A 23590-nucleotide genomic window follows, 5' to 3' on the forward strand; every position below is an offset into this window, starting at 1 on the left:
CTGCAGCATTCTGTATGTTTTACAGTACAGAGACCTTTAAACCGGTGTAATGTGTGCTCTCCATCCGGCCTTGGTCAGTAACCATGCTGCAGCATTCTGTATGTTTTACAGTACAGAGACCTTTAAACCGGTGTAATGTGTGCTCTCCATCTGGTCTTGGTCAGTACCCATGCTGCAGCATTCTGTATGTTTTACAGTACAGAGACCTTTAAACCGGTGTAATGTGTGCTCTCCATCTGGTCTTGGTCAGTACCCGCGCTGTAGCATTCTGTATGGTTTACAGTACAGAGACCTTTAAACCAGTGTAATGTGTGCTCTCCGTCAGGCCTTGGTCAGTACCCGTGCTGTAGCATTCTGTATGTTTTACAGTACAGAGACCTTTAAACCGGTGTAATGTGTGCTCTCCTTCTGGCCTTGGTCAGTACCCATGCTGCAGAATTCTGTATGGTTTGCAGTTAACCAATGTTGTAATAAAAGCATGGATGGTTCTCTCTGTATCAGCCAGTGTATACAGTCATTGATTGGTACAGTTCATAAGTGACCTTACAGATGTGGACACATGCTGCCTTTTTCTCAAGAACTTCCATTGCCACTGGCTGACATTTAGTGTGTTACTACAGCGTGTATTGGTTGTATTATGGAAAGGTCTGGCTGGAGATAAAGATGTCACCAGTCACTGGGATCTTCCACAGCTTGGTTTATTTGATCTTCTGAGCCTTCTGGGCAAACTTGGTGACCTTGCCAGTACAACCCGTTTTCTTCTCCATGTTTTTGATGATGCCAACAGCAACAGTCTGCAGCATGTCCCAGACAGCAAAATTACCTGTTTGCACACAAAAATACGCAATGCACGCAAGCACGTGTAAGGGGCTTAGTACAGTTGTATTCCAGCCACTAGGGGGTACTCGGGTGAAGCCCATTGGAAATAAAGAAATATAGTTTAAGTGAATTGGGGAGAGGAAGAAAAATCAACAGAAAGTGCTGTAAACTGCTGTTACATGTGCTGACATGATTAAAAGTATAGTAAAAAAGTACCTTTCACGTTGTAGTTTATATTATAAGTTCCTAGAAAGGGTAACAAATTTAGAGGCTCCGCTGAGATTTATTTTCATGTGAGCACGGGCCCATATTCCTTGAACGGACGAGTGAGAAACATTGGGAGAGTAGCTAGCTAGCTAACCATAGTGGGCTAACCTCCTAACGGATTGTAGCTATCTTGCCATTGCCTGCATTGTCGTTATTGCCACGTGAGTAGAACAATATGAGTCGAGAGAGGGAAACGTTGTTGGATGAAATCGAACAGGACAATTTACGGCACTTGTGTGTACGTTGTGGAATAGGAGGTGTAGCTGACTCTGAAGTAGAAGGAAAGAGCCATCGCGCTTTGCAGCGCAAATTGATGGAAGATTCCTGTGAGGAGGATGATTTAATGGAATCAGAGAATGAGGGAATGTCTTGGCTGCTTCAACTGAAAGACTAAATCAAAGGAATATCAGACTCTGAGGATACTGCGAAAAGTCTGCCTACAAGACTTTAAAATCCATGGACAGATAGGAAATCAGAATCAGACAGATAAGCTCAGGTTCAGCAGCCTAGAACATCAGATTGAAAATGGACGGAGAAAAGGGTACCATGACTTACAAATCCTAGAAACAGTAATCAGAGCTGTGAGCCCAGGGCTTAAGATGAGGAGTTATCTGGAGGGAAAAACAGACATGACACTCTACACACTAAGGCAAGTCTTGAGAACACATTGTGCAGAGAAGAACTGTATCACAAGTTGACTAAAGCAACACAAGAGCCGGGAGAGTCTGCCTTATACTTCCTCGTCCAATCTTTGACCTGAGACAGAAGGTGTTATCAGCCTCAGCTCATGTCCAATCAGGACTGAAATATGGCACAGAGTTAGTCAAGACCCAATGTCTGCAGGTCATTCTTACTAGATTTTCAAATGATAATGTCATGGCAGAGATGAGAGTGCATCTCCAGAATATTAACACCAGTGATGAACTGTTACTTGAGAAAATGCTAATTGCCCAGGGCAATGAAAGCGAACGCAAGCAAAAGGCCAGGATTTCACGTAAGTTCACACCCACACGAGTGAAAGCTGTACAGAGTGAGGGCAATGGGGATAGCAGAGGGGAATGTGCACAGGCAGAGCCCCAACAGACCACAGTCCGAAAACAAAAGAACTACAATCCGCTCCTGAGTAAAATTGATGCGAGCAAACAAAGCAATCAAAGAACTGACCTGTCAGGTAGCCTCATTAGTACAGTCAGTGCGGGGCCAGGGTGACAGTTCTGTTAGGAATCAACCAACAGAAAACCAAGTCCAACCAACAGAGGGAAAATAAAATGCTAAACTTGTTATGAGACTGGTCAACAGACTTGCCATCATTGCTACAAATATGTCAGTGACAGCCATTTGGCAGTAGGATCAGGGGCAACGCACATCCATCGGGAAAAGCCTGGGGGGTCACATCCATGGAACCGGGAGTGACCTCAGATACATCTAGATCCATCCAGTGTTGCAGTGGCTGCAGTGCAAAGGTAGAGAGAACATCAGAGTTTAATTTGTGTTCATTGTGTCATAAAGCTGCCTATTGTTCCAAAGTGTGCCAACAGGATCATTGGAAACAGCACCAACCTACATGTAAGACTGCCCGCAAGACTGACCACAACAAAGTGAGGGGGCAACTACCCCAGCTACCACAGGACATTGTAATATAGCACAGCTCATTGGTAAAAAAATAAATATTTAAAAAAGTCAAGTGTGGTGTTATATGGAGGGTGTAAAGACCCTAGCTCTATGAGACACAGAGGCTCGGGTATCCATCATAAGTGAGGAATGGAGAAAACGTCATTTGCCACGCCCACAAACATTTTTTTTTTTAAATTGACCACTGGCAGAAATCATGGGCAATACAGAGAAACTGGATCTGAAGGCAGCCAATGGCACTGAAATGGCCTTTCTGGGTTGGATGGACATTTGTTTTAGTTTGCTTGATCCCAAAGCTTATGTCAGTGCAGGAAAACAATTGAGGGTTCCGATATTAGTCACAAATGAAAAACTGGACAAACCAATCATTGGGTTTAATGTAATTGAGGAAATAGTTCAAACAAAAAGTAACAATGAGCCCTCAGAGCTGATATATACAGTAGAGATGCTAAGAAATGCTCTTAAGCTAGGACAGGGAAAGGCAACGACTCTACTCAATCTGCTTCAGCACTCAGAGTACATGGAGGAATGTTGCTTACAGCAGGCAGATGTGACATTGTCTTCCAGGTGGACAAACATAATGGATTGATCCCTGTATCCCAAGAGAGGCTCCCTTCGATTATGAAATTGTGCTATTTGGCCCGGACTTGAGAATGATCTGTGGCCTGGACCTACAAAGTCAGGTCGTGAAAACATCCAAGCGGCCATCTCGTAAAGTTGACATTGCAGTAGTGAATACTACAAAACATGACATAACCTTACCAAGACAAACTGTGATAGGGAAATTACAGAGAGTTGTAGCGTGTCACATGGTTCCTGTGCCCAGTGGAGAAAAGGTTACTGCAGCACAGGTTCAGGACAGATCCCCACTGGAGCCTGGCCCTGACACCAGTCACATAGAGTGGTGGGACCCACCTGTAGATGTCCAGCACTTGAGCCAAGAACAACAAGAATTAGTCAAACAGATGCTCAGAGAGGAATCAGCCATTTTCGCCAAATATGACATGGACATATGGTGTATTGAAAATCTCAGAATGGAGATAACATTGACCGATAGCATACCAGTGGCATAGAGATACAATGGTGTGCCACTCCCCTTATATGCTGAGGTGAAAAGCCACCTTCAGGGGCTTCTGAATAAAAACTTCATCAGGAAGTCAACTTCGTCATACGCATCACCTCTGGTCTGTGTATGCAAAAAGTATGGGAGTTTAAGACTTTGTGTTGATTACAGGGGATTGAACAAGACGACTGTTCTGGACAGGCATCCCATACCCCATATACAGGACATACTTGATGGTTTGGGAGGGAACTCATGGTTTACAGTTTTAGATCAAGGAAAGGCATACCACCAAGGCTTTGTGGGAGAGGAGTGCAGACAATACACTGCCTTCAGCACCCCTTGGGCCTTATATGAATGGAATAGAATTCCCGTTGGCTTATCAAACAGTCCCTCTGCCTTCCAACGAAGCACGGAGGAAAGTTTAGAGGGGATAAGAGATAAGAGAATCTGTATACCATATTTGGATTATGTTGTTATTTTTAGTCAGTCATTTGAACAACATGTGGAAGATGTCCGTCAGGTACTCAGACAGCAAAATAAATGGGCTATTAAACTCAGGGCTGATAAGTGTGACCTATTCAAGAATGAGGTCCGTTATTTAGGAAAAATAATTTCTGCTGAGGGTTACAGAATGGATGTTAAAGAAATTGTAGCAGTGCAAGAACTGGTAAACAGGCCACCAACAGACATGAGAGAGCTGATGAAACTACTGGGGTTTCTAGGGTGCTGCAGGGGTTATGTACAGAACTTCTCACAACATACATAATGTCTCTATGACTTACTAGCAGTGAAGTTGGAGACCCCAGCCTCTGGGACGAGAAGGACCAAGATAGCTCTTGTGTCCTCCTCCCAGAGCGCTAAGAACCTTGGCGTGATCCTGGACAACACCCTGTCGTTCTCAACTAACATCAAGGCGGTGGCCCGTTCCTGTAGGTTCATGCTCTACAACATCCGCAGAGTAAGACCCTGCCTCACACAGGAAGCGGCGCAGGTCCTAATCCAGGCACTTGTCATCTCCCGTCTGGATTACTGCAACTCGCTGTTGGCTGGGCTCCCTGCCTGTGCCATTAAACCCCTACAACTCATCCAGAACGCCGCAGGCCGTCTGGTGTTCAACCTTCCCAAGTTCTCTCACGTCACCCCGCTCCTCCGCTCTCTCCACTGGCTTCCAGTTGAAGCTCGCATCCGCTACAAGACCATGGTGCTTGCCTACGGAGCTGTGAGGGGAACGGCACCTCAGTACCTCCAGGCTCTGATCAGGCCCTACACCCAAACAAGGGCACTGCGTTCATCCACCTCTGGCCTGCTCGCCTCCCTACCACTGAGGAAGTACAGTTGCCGCTCAGCCCAGTCAAAACTGTTCGCTGCTCTGGCCCCCAATGGTGGAACAAACTCCCTCACGACGCCAGGACAGCGGAGTCAATCACCACCTTCCGGAGACACCTGAAACCCCACCTCTTTAAGGAATACCTAGGATAGGATAAAGTAATCCTTCTCACCCCCCTTAAAAGATTTAGATGCACTATTGTAAAGTGGCTGTTCCACTGGATGTCATAAGGTGAATGCACCAATTTGTAAGTCGCTCTGGATAAGAGCGTCTGCTAAATGACTTAAATGTAAATGTATAGCAATACAGTCGGGATAGGCTCTGCCCCAACAGAAAGTTATATGGGAGGATGCCACAGAGAATAAGAACACTTGGTGAATGTGTTGACTAAATCAAATCTTATTTGTCACATACACATGGTTAGCAGATGTTAATGCGAGTGTAGCGAAATGCTTGTGCTTCTAGTTCCGACAATGCAGTAATAACCAACAAGTAATCTAACTAACAATTCCAAAACTACTGTCTTATACACAGTGTCAGGGGATAAAGAATATGTACATAAGGATATATGAATGAGTGATGGTACAGAGCAGCATAGGCAAGATACAGTAGATGGTATCGAGTACAGTATATACATATGAGATGAGTATGTAAACAAAGTGGCATAGTTAAAGTGGCTAGTGATACATGTATTACATAAGGATGCAGTCGATGATATAGAGTACAGTATATACGTATGCATATGAGATGAATAATGTAGGGTAAGTAACATTATATAAGGTAGCAGTGTTTAAAGTGGCTAGTGATATATTTTACATCATTTCCCATCAATTCCCATTATTAAAGTGGCTGGAGTTGAGTCAGTGTCAATGTGTTGGCAGCAGCCACTCAATGTTAGTGGTGGCTGTTTAACAGTCTGATGGCCTTGAGGTAGAAGCTGTTTTTCAGTCTTTCGGTCCCAGCTTTGATGCACCTGTACTGACCTCGCCTTCTGGATGATAGCGGGGTGAACAGGCAGTGGCTCGGGTGGTTGATGTCCTTGATGATCTTTATGGCCTTCCTGTAACATCGGGTGGTGTAGATGTCCTGGAGGGCAGGTAGTTTGCCCCCGGTGATGCGTTGTGCAGACCTCACTACCCTCTGGAGAGCCTTACGGTTGAGGGCGGAGCAGTTGCCGTACCAGGCGGTGATACAGCCCGCCAGGATGCTCTCGATTGTGCATCTGTAGAAGTTTGTGAGTGCTTTTGGTGACAAGCCAAATTTCTTCAGCCTCCTGAGGGTGAAGAGGCGCTGCTGCGCCTTCTTCACGATGCTGTCTGTGTGAGTGGACCAATTCAGTTTGTCTGTGATGTGTATGCCGAGGAACTTAAAACGTGCTACCCTCTCCACTACTGTTCCATCGATGTGGATAGTGCTTGCTGACCCAGATTTCAACAACCCTTTTATCCTGCACGTTGATGCCTCTGAAGAGGGATTGGGAGGTGTGTTATACGACAAAGTGGCAAACTTGTGTCTCCTCACCCTGACACAAGCAGAGAGAAACTATCACCTTCACTCTGGGAAACTGGAATTCTTGGCCCTCAAATGGACAGTGACTGAGCGGTTCCAAGATGACCTATTTTATGCTCCCTCTGTGACAGTGTACAGTGATAATAACCCCTTGACATAAGTACTAACTACAGAAAGACTGAATGCCACCAGTCATCGCTGGGAGGTGGAGCTGTCTGACTTTAATCTCAAACTGAAGTATCGTCCTGGAAAGATAAACACTGACACAGACTTCCTGTCACGCTCTCCTTTGCATGCTGAACATTACATGGAAGAATGCACAGAGAAATATTCCCCTGAGACGGCAAAAGCAACGCCTCAATACTGTTCAGACACAACAGAATGACTGTGTAACGTGGATCTCCACGGTCACACTAAGGCCATCAGAGCAGGATGAGCTGTCATGGTGGGGGGGAACAGTTACAGACTGACTGCCTCCACACGATCTCATGCAGGCTCAGTCAAAGGATGAGGCTGTATGGAGATTCTTGGAACTGAAAAGTCAAAGGACTAAGACAAAACGAACACAATGTCAACAAGAGTCATACAAAGTCAAACAGTTACTGCAAGAGTGGAACAGGCTCCATGTCTCACCAGAGGGATTATTACAAAGGAAAACAGAAAAAAGGACACAAGTTGTGGTACCAAGTCAGTATATAACACTGATTTACAAGTACTTACACACTGAAATGGCCCATCTAGGAACAGAGAGTGTTGAACTTAGCACAAGAATGCTTTTATTGGCCGCAAATGCAACATGACATTGAACACTTTATCACTAACAAAAGAAACCCAGTATAATAACTAGGGCCCCAATGCAACATGAACGGGCTACAGCTCCTGATTTCAATTGACTATGTGCATTTGGAGAAAAGCAGAGGGGGCTACGAGTACATTTTAGATAACGTTACAAAGCCTACCCCACCAGAAAAAGATCAGGGAAAACTGCAGCAAAAAAGCTTTTCGATTATTTTTTCCCAAAGTTTGGCTTTGTGTCAAAATTCCATCATATTCAGGGAAGAGAGTTTGAAAATCAGTTCTTCAGAGCCTTGCAGAACGGTACGGAATAGCCAATTCCAGAACCTCTCCATATCATCCACAGAAGAATCCGGTGGAGAGATTTAACCGTACACTATTGTTAATGTTGTGCACACTAGATGAAAAGAAATAGGCCAACTGGTGTGATTATCTGAACAAGATCATTCATGCATATAATTGTACCACCAGTGATGCTACTGGGTTCTCACTGTACTTCCTGCTACTTGGAAGGGCTCCACTGCTACCTGTTGACCTTGTCTTTGGGTTACAGATAAAGGAACAGGAGGAATCATAACAGGATTATGCTAAGAAGTAGCAACAGATGGTGGAAGCCTATGACATCGGCAGTAGAAACATGGAGAAATCAACAGCAAAGGGAAAAGCCTACTACGATCGGAAGAACATTAGTTTGGTTCTGGTCTCAGGGGACCGTGTACTGGTGAGGAACATGTCAGAACGTGGGGGGAAGCTAAGATCACACTGGGAAGACCAAATACACGTGCTGGTACCAGGAAAGGTGATGACAGCCCTGTCTATGAGGTAAAACCTGAGAAGAGAACAGGCAGGGCCCGGGTTCTGCATCGCAAGATGTAAATGTCATGTAATTCTCTGCCATTTAAGGAACCCGTTGAAACACCCAGTAGAGGTCTGTGGAGAAGGGAACCACCCCAGCAAAAGAAGAAAAATGCAGAGAGCGCTGAGTCTAAGAGCTCAGAAGAAAATTCTTATCCAGTATTCATCAATAGGCCACGTAGGGATGAAGAGAGCCAACAGAGTAGCACAGCTAGTATCAGATAATAGTGAGGAACTGATAGAAACTTCACTGTGAAGGAGTACCAGCCAGTCCTCAGAGAGAGCTCGGAGAGGACGGGGGTAAATATGGAAACAGCTGAGGGCTCAGAGACTCAATCATCTCATGACGAAGTGGACACTAATTCATTGGGGTCACCCATGACCTTGCCCCGCCGTTCAGCCTGGCAGAGGAGGCCCAGAGACATTCTAACCTTTAACACTTTAGGGCTGCCAAGCACTTATCAGGATACCAACTAGAGATGTTCAGATGTGTATATATTTTCTTGTTTACCTTTACTAATCACAGTGTGATAATGTTTAGTGGGGTTGCGTCTTTGCCCATAAAGTTAGACCGGGCATGTCTATATAGTTGTATGGCTGTTAGCCCAGTTTTCTCAGGTGTTCTCATGACCTGTACTTACATCCTCTGTGTTTGTTTTGAGGCCAGTGACGGGGGGGTGTTGAAAGGGGCTTAATACAGTTGTATTCCAGGCACTAGGGGGTACTCGGGTGAAGCCAATAGGAAATAAAGAAATATAGTGTAAGTGAATTGGGGAGAGGAAGAAAAATGAACAGAAAGTGCTGTAAACTGCTGTTACATGTGCCGACATGATTAAAAGTCTAGTAAACAGTACCTTTCAAGTTGTAGTTTATATTATAAGCTCATAGAAAGGGTAACATGCACCCATAGTGAAACAAAAATTACTCAATATTGTTGTTTAACATCTCAATAATGATCACTTTCACAATGTTTTGATTGGCTCCTCATCCTTAGTATTTAATATTGTTCAGTATTCCGCTCGTCTTGCATGATCTCTCTGATACTAAGCAGGCCTGTTAAAACACAGCCATGCAAAAGGCTGCTTGTACCCAAGTACCACTCACAAACTGATGGATTCTGTTCAAATGTAACATGTTTCAAGTTAAACTGTAATTTGTTAGTATCCTGTTTAGTGAATGTTTACTGTGAGTATTAATGGAGTTTAGACCATGAAACGGTGTGTATGCTAATTTAGAACGGTTGACCTATTCAGATAAGAGGAAATTGCTTTGGATCAGAGAGAAGGGTCAGGCTCAGGAAGAAGATGGACGGGGTGTGATTCTGACATCTGGCTAAACAAGAGAGGAGCATGGACATTCCACAGGGGAAAGGAGGGGAAATCATTGGGGTCATAAACTGTATAGCTGGGAAGGTGACACCTACAAGGGAAGAGTATAAGATGTATTGTGAGCTTTCTAAATGTACGCACTCAGCTGATGGCATTCCTTTCCTTTTGAACGAAACAACACTCCCTCACTCCACCATTCTAGGTCTAACACACATGGGAGGCCAAAGCACAGTGGTTTCACAGAGGACTGTGATTTCACGCTTCAAAAACACATGCAATTATTTCCTCCATTGTTTGCAGACAGAACAGCAGCAAAGTCCAGAGAAATCCACCAAACTGCTCCCTGGACTGTGTCATGGCTGCTTAATGAATCCATGTTCCAACCTCACAATCATCAGCGAGAGAGAGAGTGTTTTAGATTAACCAGATGTCCAAGGGGGCTTCACCTTGGTGACTTGTCTGCTTGTGTGCAACCAAAACAGCCTCCCTTTTGGAACTAGAACAAGATGTGGAAGACAGCATGCCAGCTACCCAAACAAAAGGTGGATTCTTACCAGTACGTCAGTCCCTGAGATGTGATTATAACCAATGAATTGACCACACATGGGCTGCTGAGGGACATGAATGGATTAGAGGGAAGCTAGCCAGGCAAGTCTGGATGAGAAATAGAACCCATTCTCCTGCTGTGGGTATATGGCTGCTGTGCTGTAGATGGCTGAGGATAGTGGATGTTAGTTGAACAGTCACGGTTAACATGTGTTAACATGTGTACGTATACTAACCCAGGGGTGGGTATTTGGAGAAGCGCTCCACGCACATTTATTTATTGGTTATTTTACCAGGTAAGTTGAGTCAGAACACATTCTCATTTACAGCAATGACCTGGGGAATAGTTACAGGGGAGAGAAGTGGGATGAATGAGCCAATTGTAAACTGGGGATTATTAGGTGACCGTGATGGTTTGAGGGCCAGATTGGAAATTTAGCCAGGACATCGGGGTTAACACCCATACTCTTACGATAAGTGCCATGGGATCTTTAATGACCTCAGAGAGTCAGGACACCCTTTTAACATCCCATCCGAAAGACATCACCCTACACAGGGCAGTGTCCCCAATCACTGCCCTGGGGCATTGGGATATCTTTTAGACCAGAGGAAAGAGTGCCTCCTACTGGCCCTCCAACACCACTACCAGCAGCATCATCTGGTCTCCCATCCAGGGACTGACCAGGAACAACCCTGCTTAGCTTCAGAAGCAAGCCAGCAGTGGTATGCAGGGTGGTACACACATGGGCTCCCAGGAACCATCTATACAATGGCAGCATCCCGAGCCATCGGTGCCTTGGGGTTGTCTTCCAGCTTTTTCACAGAGCAGTGGTTTATGTTCTCTTTGAGCTCAGCGAACTTACAGGCGATCGTGTGGCAGTCAATGACTGGGGGAAAGCCTGCACTGATTTGTCCTGGGTGGCTCATTATAATCACCTGAGAGAGGAAGGGACAGAGAGAACAAATGAATTCATGTAAATAGGTCAATTCAATATTTCTATCAGGCTTTAGTACTGTATTTGTCTTAGATGGCCAGAGGGATGGCCTTTGACCTTGACCTGAGCTGTGAACCAAGCGGCCACTTGAGGCGGGTCAGACTTGCTGTCCCCACACATGTTCCCTCTGCGGATGCCCTCACAGATACAGTGCATTCTGTATTCAGAACCCTTGACTTTTTACACATTTGGTTATTTTACAGCCTTATTCCACAATTGGTTAAATATATGTTTTCCCTCATTAATCTACACACAATACCCCATAATGACAAAGCGATTTTTTGCAAATGTATTACAAATAAAAAACAGAAATACTTTATTTACAAAAGTATTCAGACCCTTTGCTATGAGACTATAAATTGAGTTCAGGTGCATCCAGTTTCCATTGATCATCCTTGAAATGTTTCTGCAACTTGATTGGAGTCCACTTGTGGTAAATTCAATTGATTGGACATGATTTGAAGGTACCAAAAAATGTCTGCAGCATTGAAGGTCCCCAAAAACACAGTGGCCTCCATCATTCTTAAATGGAAGTTTTGGAACCTAGAGCTGGCCGCCCGGCCAAACTGAGCAATCGGGGGAGAAGTGCCTTGGTCAGGGAGGTGACCAAGGACCCCATGGTCACTCTGACAGAGCTCCAGAGTTCCTCTGTGGATATGGGAGAACCTTCTAGAAGAACAATCATCTCTGTAGCACTCCACCAATCAGGTCTTGATGGTAGAGTGGCCAGACGGAAGCCACTCCTCAGTAAAAGGCACATGATAGCCCGCTTGGAGTTTGCCAAAGGGCACCTAAAGGACCCTCAGACCATGAAACAAGATTCTCTGATCTGATGAAACAAAAATTTAACTCTTTGGCCTGAATGCCAAGCGTGACATCTGGTGGCAGCATCATGCTTTGGGGATGCTTTTCAGCAACAGGGACTGGGAGACTAGTCAGGATTGAGGCAAAGATGAACGGAGCAAAGTACAGAGAGATTCTTGATGAAAACCTGCTCCAGAGCGCTCAGGAACTCCGACTGGGATGACGGTTCGAATTCCAACAGGACAACAACCCCAAGCACACAGCCAAGACAATGCAAGAGTGGCTTCAGCACAAGTCTCTGAATGTCCTTGAGTGGGATGGACTTGAACCCTATATAACATCTCTGGAGAGACCTGAAAATAACTGTGCAGCGACGTTCCCCATCCAACCTGACAGAGCTTGAGAGGATCTGCAGAGAAGAATGGAAGAAACTCCCCAAATACAGGTGTGCCAAGCTTGTATCGTCATACCCAAGAAGACTAGAGGCTGTATTCGCTGACAAAGGTGCTTCAACAAAGTACTGAGTAAAGGGTCTGAATACTTATGTAAATGTCATATCTCAGTTTTGTATTTTTAAATGCTCAAATGTCTAAAACCCTGTTTTTGCTTTGTCATTATGAGGTTTTGTGTGTAGATTGATGAGGGGGAAACTATTTAATCTATCTTAGAATAAGGCTGTAACGTAACAACGTTTGGGGGAAAAAAGTGAGGGGGGGGGGGTGCAACTCAATATTAGGAAGGTGTTGTAAACTCAGTATATATTTATTTATATTTATTTCCGGCGACATACAAAACGAGGGCCATGGGCCGCATGTTTCCCGCTAGTTGCCCATCCCTGCAAGACTAGCCTATTACTTTTGTTTAGTGTTAGAGTTGTAACAACATGGATTTATGAGAGTTGAATTTTGGAAGTTGGGGTATCAGTTGATTGAGAAACAGGAAAATGCATTTTACATGAACATGAGGACATCTTGTGGAGTATTGAGGAATTACACACTGTCTACCAACTATAGCTTTGAGAGGGGGATTGCTCCAGCATGTTGTCCCCATGCCAACCGGAGATTGGCACGAAGATCACAGCTTTAGAGTTGTAGCCAATCTTCTTGTTGTAGGCACTGACTTCCTTTTCTATCTCATCACAGCGCTTCTCACTGTAGAGCTGCTCTGTGGAGTCCATCCTGTTGATCCCTACAATGAGCTGCTTGACCCCCAGCAGAGTGAAGGACAGGAGGACATGCTCCCTCATCTGACCTTTCTTGGAGATGCCGCCTCAAACTCTCCCACGATCAGCAAGACACAGTCCACCTGTACAACACAGCAGGCATGGGGATTGTTTAGGCTCGGTGAGATCAAAGAGTCAGGGTTTAGAAGAATGGTGAGGGTGAGGATGAGGAATCGTAACATTAAGGTGAGGGTTTTAACCTCCTTACCTGGGATGTTCCTGTGATCATGTTGTTGATGAAGTCTCTGTGCCCTGGCGCGTCAATGACAGTAATGTAATACACTGAGTGTACAAAACATTAGGGACACCTTCCTAATATTGAGTTGCACCCCTTTTGCCCTCAGAACAGCCTCAATTGGTCAGGGCATGGACTCTAGAAGGTGTCGGAAACATTCTACAGGGATGCTGGCCCATGTTGACTCCAATGATTCCAACTTTGGTTGGTTGGATGTCCTTTGGGTGGTGGACCATTCTTGATACACAGATGAAACTTTTGAATGTGAAAAACCCAGCAGCGTGGCAGTTCTTGACAGACTCAAACCGGTGCGCCTGGCACCTACTACCATACCCCGTTCAAAGGCACTTAAATCTTTTGTCTTGCCCATTCACCCTCTGAATTGAACATTCCATGTCTCAATTGTCTCAAGGATTAAAAATCCTTCTTTAACCTGTCTCCTCCCCTTCATCTACACTATTTGATGAGGATTTAACACGTGACATCAATAAGGGATAATAGCTTTCACCTGGATTCACCTGGTCAGGCGATAATACATTGTCGAACATTCATTCCAAAATCATGGGCAATAATATGGAGTCGATCAAACCTATGCTGCTATAACAGCCTTCATTCTTCTGGGAAGGCTTTCCACTAGATGTTGGAACATTGCTGCGGGGACTTGCTTCCATTCAGCCACAATAGCATTCGTGATGTTGGGCGATTAGGCCTGGCTCGCAGTTGGCGTTCCAATTCATCCCAAAGGTGTTCGATGGGGTTGAGGTCAGGTCTCTGTGCATACCAGTCAAGTTCTTCCACAACGATCTCGACAAAACATTTTTCTATATGGACCTCGCTTGTGCACGGGAAAATTGTCATGCTGAAAGAGGAAAGGGCCCTCCCCAAACTGTTGCCACAAAGTTGGAAGCACAGAATTTTCTAAAATATCATTGTATGCTGTAGCGTTAAGATTTCCCTACAATGGAACTAAGGGGCCTAGCCCGAACACTGAAAAACAGCCCCAGACCATTATTCCTCCTCCACCAAACTTTACAGTTGGCACTATACATTCAGACAGGCAGCGTTTTCCTGGCATCTGCCAAACCCAGATTAGTCCGTCGGACTGCCAGATGGTGAAGCGTGATTCATCACTGCAGAGAATGTTTCCACTACTCCAGAGTCCAATGGCGGAAAGCTTTAACCCACTCCAGCCGATGCTTGGCGTAGTGCATGGTTTATCTTAGGCTTGTGTGCGGCTGCTCGGCCATGGAAACCCATTTCATGAAGCTCCTGACAAACAGTTATTGTGCTGACGTTGTTTCCAGGTGCAGTTTGGAACTCGGTAGTAAGTGTTGCATCTGAGGACAGACTATTTTTACGAGCTACATCACTCGGCAGTCCCATTCTGTGAGCTTGTGTGGCCTAACACTTCACAGCTGAGCTGTTGTTGCTCCTAGACGTTTTCACTTCACAATAACAGCACTTACAGTTGACCGGGGCAGCTTTAGCAGGGCAGAAATTTGAATAACTGATTTGTTGGAAAGGTGGCATCCTATGACGGTGTCACGTTGAAAGTCTTCCGTAAAGGTCATTCTACTGACAATGTTTGTCTAAGGATATTGTAAAGCTGTGTGCTCGATTGTATACACCTGTCAGCAACAGGTGTGGCTGAAATAGCCAAATCCACTCATTTGAAGGGGTGTCCACATACTTTTGTATATATAGTGTATGTCATGGAAAGAGCAGGTGTTCCTAATGTTTTGTACACTCAGTGGTCTCAAACTTCAACAGCGAGAAGTCAATGGTGATGCCCTGCTCCCTCTCTGCCTTCAGCTTGTCCAGCACCCACACATACTTAAAGGAGCCCTTTCCCATCTAGTGCAGAGAGATAGGGTAAAGATAAGTTTGAATGAGAAACTGTTCAGGTTAGAGAGAAATTATTTATAATTGAGTCATGGACATGTTATACCCTAGAACCCCTTGTTAAAATAACAGTGAATCATAGATGAAGAGAGTCTTCCTCTTCATTGTGTGGTTTAGCAGAGCTGTCAAGCACTGATTATGCAGAGATACTAATCCACACTGGCCTCACCTCTACAGCCTCTTTCTCAAACTTCTCAGTGGTCCTCTTGTCGATGCCCCCACACTTGTAGATGGGGTTTCCAGTGGTGGTGGACTTACCTGAGTCCACATGGCCAATCACCACAATGTTGATGGGACTTTCTCCTTTCTCATCCTGGAATGGGATGGACTGCAGTAGAGGAAAGAATGGATATTGAACACATTAAACATGACAAATGTGACAGGGAGAACAACTAACACGAGGGGAAAGAGAGGGGGTGATACCAGATATCATATTGGAAACTCAAAAACTGTTAGTAAAGTAACTCCTTATTAGCCATGTAAAATATTTTTTGAATTAGTATGAATTCATTACAATGGTATGGCGCGCTACAATTAGAGTCCTAAAAAAATAAACTACTTAAATATTCTGCTGCAATGTGATGGGGTATCAAAGACTCATGTGTGGTACAGAGAAGTGTTTAGTCAGTGGCCTATCACTCTGACAGATACTTGTTTCATAAAAACAGTCATGTTGCTTAGTAAATGCCTCCCGAGTGAGCACCAGGAAGTTCAGAGACAAGACATACTAAGGGAAATCCTTTTTGGGAGATATCAATCAACAAATACTACACATCATAACACTCCATGAGAGTACACTGTTGAATTAACGAACCATTCACAAACTTAGTCCAAACTCATATTTAATGCCTTAAAATGGAGCATGTCAAATAAATAGACAAACAAAATAACATATCTCACATGGATGGAGACTACAGCTACACATTGTTTTATTTGATTCTGAGAAGTCAGTCATTGAGACAGACAAAAAAAATATTTGGAGCAATTACCAAAACATGCTGATTTAATAATCCCCAAGGACAAAATTACATCAAATAATGACTGTGGGAAAAAAGAAGGAAAATTACCAACATTTTGCACCACTAGCAACTACAGTTTATACAGATATAAGGAGGCACAATGACCATCTGGTTGGCAGTCACTGGAAGAGGTGGATGAGGTACACTACCATGAGTAGCTCTATACATTTGTTTATAACCACTTGTAAGAGTTCAGAACTAAAAAAAATGACAATGAATTAATGCAAGCGTCCAGCCAGTCACATACAGTGTATTGATGGGATTTAGTAGTCCAGCATTTCTCTGAGGCCAAACAAGAGAACTTCACATAACACAAGCACTAGTACCATTACACTTATTCTGACATCAATGCAGAAGCATTGATATGCGTCAGCTTGAATTGTGTCAATATTAGTAAACTGTCATGCTGGCCTCTGATCCACAGCACAGCTGAGGACTGGTGGGACGGGATGGTCCAAATATACCAGATGCTGTGAGTGTATTGATCATCATGACCGATACGATTCAGTGTTGTAGTCATCACACTGCTTTTGCGGTGTGGCTTTCAGAGATTGTGTGGCAACAGGGAATGCTACATCTTTCTAGTTGTTCTGAGAAAACACAACATACTAAAATTGCAGCTTCTGTGGGCTTAAAAGTTCTTCATGAGGTATCCTGGATACCTGTCCACAAATTAAGCATTGTCCAAGTAGCTCTATAATCTATTACTATTAAAATGTCACTCTCCTGTCATTCTCTCCCTCCTCTTCCCTCCAGGCTTCACAGATGAGTCTCTCCAGTCCCAGGTCTCTCCTCCTCTCCCTGGTGTCTCCTGCTCTCTGCAGTGGATGATATCTCGAGGGCGCCTCCTGGTGGCTTGGCCTATGTCCTTCTCCGCTTGGCTCCACCGGGGCTGGAGGGGTTGCTGCTGGAGTTGAGCACCTTCTCAGTGGCACGGTTCCTCTTCCTCTTGTCTGCTGCCTCCTTCCCCGGGCCGCCCTCAGCGGAACCCTTCTCTCGGTCTCTTTCTCTGTCCTTGTCTTTGCTGCCTACCCTCTCTGTCATCTTCACTGAGGAGTTGCTGCCTGAGAGAGACAAGAAGGAGAGAAAGAGAAGATGAGGGGAAGTTTTCAGGTAAGGGGAGGGAGGTTTTGCAAATGATTGACAGTTTAAAATATTCTGCATCACTCAGTCCAAGTTCCGAAATCTTCTCTCAGGTCAGTGAGGAAGGCATCAAGTGACTGCTACTACTAGGGCCGGGACAATACCAGTATCACTATATTTTTCCCATGGCAAAAATGAAAACACGAAGAAAAACAAACTCTGTGGCCCTTTAAAAACCTGCTATATGTAAAATTGTGTGCTATAGCTTAGTGCTGTTTTCCTAAAGAAGTTACATCCGCTTTGTGTTTTGTTTCCTTGCCACGATACTGGTATCGTTCCGGCCCTAGCTACTACAGTGACGTGGTAGGGTATGGTGGACTCAAATTAAACCAGTTGTTATTCTAGTGTCAGGTGGTACTGTTTGCTGGGTACATCAATAAAGATATCATGTACAATAGACCAGGGGCACAGTGGTGGATAGAGGACCAGAGTAGAGTTCAACAGACAGGTGACATTCAAATAGTCTTAAGAAAAGGAATGATGATAGAAGAGAGAAAAGGCCGGTTCAAGAGCACCAAGTCATAGCCTCCAATTCCCATCACCACCCATTTGAAACATGCAATTATATCTTCTGTCTTATGTCATCAAATTCCATCAAAACAAAACAATATAGAACTATAACAAAAATTGACATGCCATGCTTGAAAATGTCTTCAAAACCAAAAAAAAAAGTTTAAAGGAGAGAAAAAGAGAAACTGAGAAAAATACAGACGCACATTTTTTTGTGCACTAGGCGGGTGGTCACTGTAAAGAAGCCTCTGGTTATGAGCTGGTCTGTACTGGGGTCAAGCTGGAGTTTTGGAACAGATCGAAAGAGTCCTTCTGTCCATACCTCTCAAAATCCTGGCCAGCAGCCATACTGGGACTCAGACCTTTAAAAACGAGACACAAACGACCAGGGTGAGGGATGTCGCTTTTTGTGCCAAAGGAGAAGAGATGCACGGACTCACGTCAGAGAGAAAGAGGAGAGGAAGAGGGGGGCATAGGAGGTGAAACATAGCTAATGTATCTGAATGAGAGAGAACCTTCTTCATGCATGGCTGGGGGGTCTCGTTCTTCTTTGAAATCGTCTTTCACGTCGTCCTCGGATACCAGTTTACCTGTTTGAGGCAGAAAGAGAGAGAGTATGGACTTTCCAGTAGTTCAGCATTTTAGTAAATATAGTGGTATCTGAAAAAAGAGACTTTACCTTCTTTTACTTGTTGAATAATCTCGTCTGGAAGATTGAAGCTCTTCTCTGAGTTGGGAAACGGCAATATTTCAGACTCATGCTGCAGTGGACAGAATGTGTGACTTTATCATTAGTGTTCAGTGTTACATAAAAACAAAAATTACAGCTGACTGTCAATCTATTACAATCTATTACAAATGCCAGACAAAGATCATGATGCTTTACTCACCAAGGCTGACATGTCATACATAGTTCCCAGGTGGTCCCAGATCACCTTTGATGACACTTGCCTCCCAATATTCTGGCTGAATTTATCCCGGATGCAGATCATGTGAAAGTGACGATTTACCCCTACAGAAAAAAATTCCGGACCAAGTGGTAGGTTGACAATCTGATTCAATATTCTATAGTCAGACCATTCAAATCTAGTTATGGATCATAACAAAGACCAATATGTTTGCCAAAAGTAAAACTAGAGATAGCTAGTTTACTTCTTCTTTAGCTAGTACGATAGGCTAACGGCAGGTAAAAAACAAAATGTTTTAATTAAAGGAAAAGCAATTGATTTTGGGAAGAGAAGCTGTTTGTGTTATGATTTCCAGATGTGTATGTCAGACCGGAAGTTCAATTGGCTTGCTACCGAACGCTATCTCAGTGAATACATTTGACCAACACACTTTGAAAGAACATGCAGATGTTTAGCTAGCTAGCAAGCTAAAATTGTAAATTATTGTGTGAGTTCATTGAGATGTGTCATTGTCTGGCTATGAGTAGATAGCTAGCTGTGGATGAGCGGGCTAGCTAACTTGTTGGGGGTTTGTTGTGATTGTGGCTCTTGTCTCGTCTTCTGCGTCACGTCTCCACTACAACCTGGGGCTTTCAGGCCTACACGACCAACACACAGCTCGTTAGCTAACGTTGAGTTAGCAAGCTACCATACGGTTAGCTAGTTAACTTTATATTCTTACCTACGGGTTTGTGACCTAGCATTGCATGGAACAGGCACACCTCGACTTCTTGACTCCATACCACCGATTCTTCGATGTGACTGATCCCCGAGTCTGCCTGTTTTTCGTCGGCTGGAACAACCTCGGCTTCCCCCATGCTGTTGTTCTCTTTCAATAACATAAAACTGCCAGCAGGACAGAGAACAGCGCCCCTATCACTGGCAAAACGGTTATCCAACTGGGATGCGCTTTCACCCAGAGATGTTTGATACAATACATACAATACTTTGATAGGCTTGCTATAATAATATCATTTTTAAATGTATTATTTTGCATGTGCACAAACCTCGGTAAAGTAGGCCTAAAATGTGTATATGTGACCAGGCTACATTTAGACAGGGCATTCCATATTTGAGGCCCTCTTCGTGCACACAAACTGAACAGAGGGCATGTCTGGAGCTCTGGGGTAGCCGCATGCCCCTGCTTAAGGTTACAATGTTGCATTGTGTTCAGTCTAGACTCGATACATTGTATCACTCACTTTATTACCCAATGATTGCCTATGGAAAGAAGATAAGGGGCTGCCTGTACGAACCATGTATCATCACAAGAGAGCGCTATATGACCTTGAGTCAACTTGCTTCACCAGACTTCATTCAGCGCAGTAAAATTAAATACAATGGAATAGACACTATTGAATAGGACTATTCATAATACGGTCGTATGATATAATTACTATTGAACAGAGAAAAAATAATATTGAAAAGAGGAGCTGCATGTCAGATGTATTGAACAATGTATAATGATTTTGTTTTAATGCCACATTGCTTTTTATTTTAGATTGATAATTGGCTATATGTCTTAGTTATGTTCGTATGCAACAGGGTAATATTATAGCCTACAAAGAGTAAAGAGATATGCCAAGTGTAAAATGAACATTCATTTCCAGTCTCATGGTTGGCATTACATAAACTAACAAACAAGGTTCACTTGTAATTGGCTATGCCTACTATTGATATTATACAAGTCATTTATACGGTTTATTTTTCAGTTTCAGCTTTTTACCACAGTACATTATAATAACACAGTTTGTCATGTTCATGCCTCATTCGTGGATGTCAGTAACACGCGTTAAAATAGCTCAGGAGACTCAGGACAAATCTATGGTAGATAGTAGGCTCTATTCAACAGTTGTATTTATTTCCACTCCCAGATGTAACGCGGCTCTAAATCCCCTGCAGTGCAGTGTGCACAGCTGCGGCGCTAATGTTTTAAAGCCGAGTCAGTGTGGGATTGTGTTTATGTGATAACATCGTGCCAAGGGCAGGAAAGGGCAGGCGGGCCCAGACTGAGCGGCGCCGCCGCACACCTGGGGAAGTTCAGGTTAAATAGCCTCACATTCCTCGGCGCACAGCTGATTGAAACATTAACAAACAGTAATCCGTGAGCCAGGCTGCAGATGGGCCGGGATCGCAGCCAAGAAAGGAGACTCGCTGCGTGTGTGAGAGAGAGAGAGAGATCGTGAATAGTAGGCTAAAGTTATAACTGAATATGAGAACATAAATAATATTGGATGTTGAAAATTAATAATTCTCATAATCTAAACCATTTTGTATATATCATTAATATTCATTAGCCACTTTTGAGGGCTATGCTGAATGCCTTGGTAGGTTATTTCAATTAGGCAGTTTTATAGTTATTATAAGTAGGCCTATAGAGGTACACAACGGTGTAGGTATATTATGGAAACCTGAATATATTATTTTTGAATGCTCACTTATTAATTTTAGAATAGTTTGGATATCATAGTTTGGATAATATCCAAGTGTTATAAGCTGTGTAAGTAACATTAAGCATACATGTGAGCTCATTAACGTTGTCATACTCTTGAATTAGTGAGAGTAAAGATCCATCGATTCAAGATGGCAGAGAGTTGTCAGAATGACAAATGTTTTACTCATACTTGAGTGCTTTTATTTATATTTGTACGGCACTGTTGAGGGAATTTGCAAGTAAGCCTTTCGCTGTACCATTTATACCTGCTGGAAACTGAACACGACAAATTCAACTTGTGTCAATGCAATGCATTGTCATCACCTTCATAGTGCATGTTAAGCAACATACTGTTGTCTTGATTTGGTTGCTTAGTAGATCCAAAGACATGGTTCTGTTGATTGAACTCATTGGAATTGTCCATGCCTGCTAAAACGATGCTTTGTGTGGAAATATAGCTGCTAAAAGTTAAACCAAGGTAGTAGGCGACAGCTATCAACGTGTGTGTTGTGAATAAACAAGGTTCAAACTAAAGAATGAAGAAAAAGGAGTAGGAAACACTCATCTACCATATCTGTTTTAATAAAAACACCATAAGTACATTGTTATAAAAACAATATTGGGATCACATCTGCATCATTGTAATATACAATACAAATATAGCTCAATCTGAGAAATTTACTTTTTTTTTGCAAAAAATATATACATATTTTCTAGGTATGACTTGAACAAAATACAGAAAATAGAAATCGAACATGGAATGAAAGATTCTTTCACATAAAGTCCAACATGTATCAACATCTAAGAACTCGTTGGGTTAGGATGCATTGTTGTTGATTGTCATCCTCAGGTCGACCAGCACACTTGTCTTCATGGCGCGCACCGCTCTTGGTGACAGCAGGACACCAGTGACTGCTTGGAGACAGCGCCGCTGACCTGACACTTCGTAGTTTCAACTCCTGAATGTCTATCTATGCACATCATGGACTTCAACGTCGTTCCACTGCTGGATGTAAGACATACGATGCGACGACATGTCATGCATGGCTGGCAACATCGTTATTTCTGCTAATGATTCGTTCTGTTGCTTCATTGATCAACGGCAGAGAATTCTGTCATCAGCGCATCCGTTCTGTGAAAAATAAGAGGAATGGATAATGGTAAGTTTTATGACACAACTTGATTTTAGCACAGAAATATGCAGTGATTTCATTTTACACTTGAATATGTAACAGGCCTATGGCAACAATACATTTGGTGCAATTGTTTTGTACACATACCTCCACAGAGATGCTGGCGAGTTCTGCATTGAGGGTTGTCAGAGGAGTGCGGGTTGCACCTGAGATCTGCTGCTTGCCCGGTGTGTCCAGCTCGACCTGCAGGTCCCAGATATAATCGATGACATGCTGCAGAATCTCCATCTTACTGGCTTTCTTGTTGGCTGGCAGAGTGGGCACCAGCTCCTTTAGTTTGCTGTAGCAGCTGTTCATGTCCTGCAGAAATACACTCATCTGCTCGTCCAACAGTGGGATCTTGCACTTGGAGATGGTCATACTCTGCTCCGAGAGACAACGGACCACATCCTCGGTGTTTTTCAGGGCGCAGGTAGATCCGACAACTTTCATTTTCTTATTTTGTCGCCTTGAAAAGCAAAAATATAGGGTATATATTTCTGCTACAATATACAACAAAGAATAGGTAAATACCCGCTAGTTCTGTTAGAAAAGTTCAGGTGATTATCCTCGTAAGCGTTAAGTTTGTAGCCTACTTGACAGTTTGTGGCGGAGGTGAACTCGGGCTGAATTTATCTTTCCAGAGGGTTCGGGGAGTGACCAAAGCGAGAACATTTGAAGGGTTGAACCAATGAGAAACTCCCAGCTGCAAGAGAGGGGCGGGCTTCCAGTCCTCTCTCTACCAATAGAGGTCGGGTGTTATCAATCTTTACAATCTGCTAAATGATGGTGTTACAAATGGAAACAAATGTGTGCTTTTTTTTCATGGTGTCCTGTGTGGGAACCCAGCTGTCCGTCGCCCGCGGACTTTGCAGGTGTAGAGACCGCCCGGAGACATGGGTGGGGGGCATATTCATGAAGAATGCTGCAATTACTAGATGAATAGGTTTTTAATTGTAGCCTTAACTGAGTAGACCGATTGAACTCAATCATACGGTAAATGGCCAGACCTGTCACAACAATATAGTTTTTTAAATTGGTGATTTCTTTATATTTTTTCAATTCC

General features: G+C 43.7%; 2 protein-coding genes and 1 pseudogene across 3 annotated transcripts; all 3 read right to left on the reverse strand.

Moving 5' to 3' along the window:
* Nucleotides 1-698: 698 nt before the first annotated feature.
* Nucleotides 699-15251, reverse strand: LOC118360577 (elongation factor 1-alpha 2-like; annotated as a pseudogene).
* An 873-nt stretch (nt 15252-16124) lies between these two features.
* Nucleotides 16125-19798, reverse strand: mrgbp (MRG/MORF4L binding protein). Of its 2 annotated transcripts, XM_035740714.2 has the most exons (6): nt 19601-19798; nt 18862-18983; nt 18651-18732; nt 18487-18561; nt 18178-18333; nt 17233-17382 (listed from the first exon to the last, which is right to left on the reverse strand). In XM_035740714.2, the coding sequence occupies exons 1-5, from the start codon at nt 19758-19760 to the stop codon at nt 18224-18226; spliced, it is 549 nt and encodes a 182-aa protein (XP_035596607.1). In that variant the 5' UTR covers nt 19761-19798; the 3' UTR covers nt 17233-17382; nt 18178-18223. The 2 variants fall into 2 exon arrangements, with proteins under 2 accessions (XP_035596605.1, XP_035596607.1); XM_035740712.2 differs by lacking the exon at nt 18178-18333 and having other exon boundaries at nt 16125-17382; nt 19601-19787.
* Nucleotides 19799-21916: 2118 nt separating this feature from the next.
* Nucleotides 21917-23127, reverse strand: LOC118361020 (DNA-binding protein inhibitor ID-1-like). The gene is made up of 2 exons (XM_035740715.2): nt 22633-23127; nt 21917-22484 (listed from the first exon to the last, which is right to left on the reverse strand). The coding sequence occupies exons 1-2, from the start codon at nt 22975-22977 to the stop codon at nt 22449-22451; spliced, it is 381 nt and encodes a 126-aa protein (XP_035596608.1). The 5' UTR covers nt 22978-23127; the 3' UTR covers nt 21917-22448.
* Between the last annotated feature and the right edge of the window lie 463 nt (nt 23128-23590).

This window comes from Oncorhynchus keta, chromosome 28 (genome assembly GCF_023373465.1).
Source record: "Oncorhynchus keta strain PuntledgeMale-10-30-2019 chromosome 28, Oket_V2, whole genome shotgun sequence".
Taxonomy (NCBI): Eukaryota; Metazoa; Chordata; class Actinopteri; order Salmoniformes; family Salmonidae; genus Oncorhynchus; species Oncorhynchus keta.

Coding starts and splice junctions, on each gene's coding strand:
- mrgbp (XM_035740712.2), bottom strand. CDS start 19,760: ATGTTATTGAAAGAGAACAACAGCATGGGGGAAGCCGAGGTTGTTCCA. Junction 18,733..18,861: donor TGTATGACATGTCAGCCTTG/GTGAGTAAAGCA, acceptor TGTCCACTGCAG/CATGAGTCTGAAATATTGCC. Junction 17,383..18,486: donor CCCAGCCATGCATGAAGAAG/GTTCTCTCTCAT, acceptor TGTCTCTCTCAG/GCAGCAACTCCTCAGTGAAG.
- LOC118361020 (XM_035740715.2), bottom strand. CDS start 22,977: ATGAAAGTTGTCGGATCTACCTGCGCCCTGAAAAACACCGAGGATGTG. Junction 22,485..22,632: donor TCGCCAGCATCTCTGTGGAG/GTATGTGTACAA, acceptor TATTTTTCACAG/AACGGATGCGCTGATGACAG.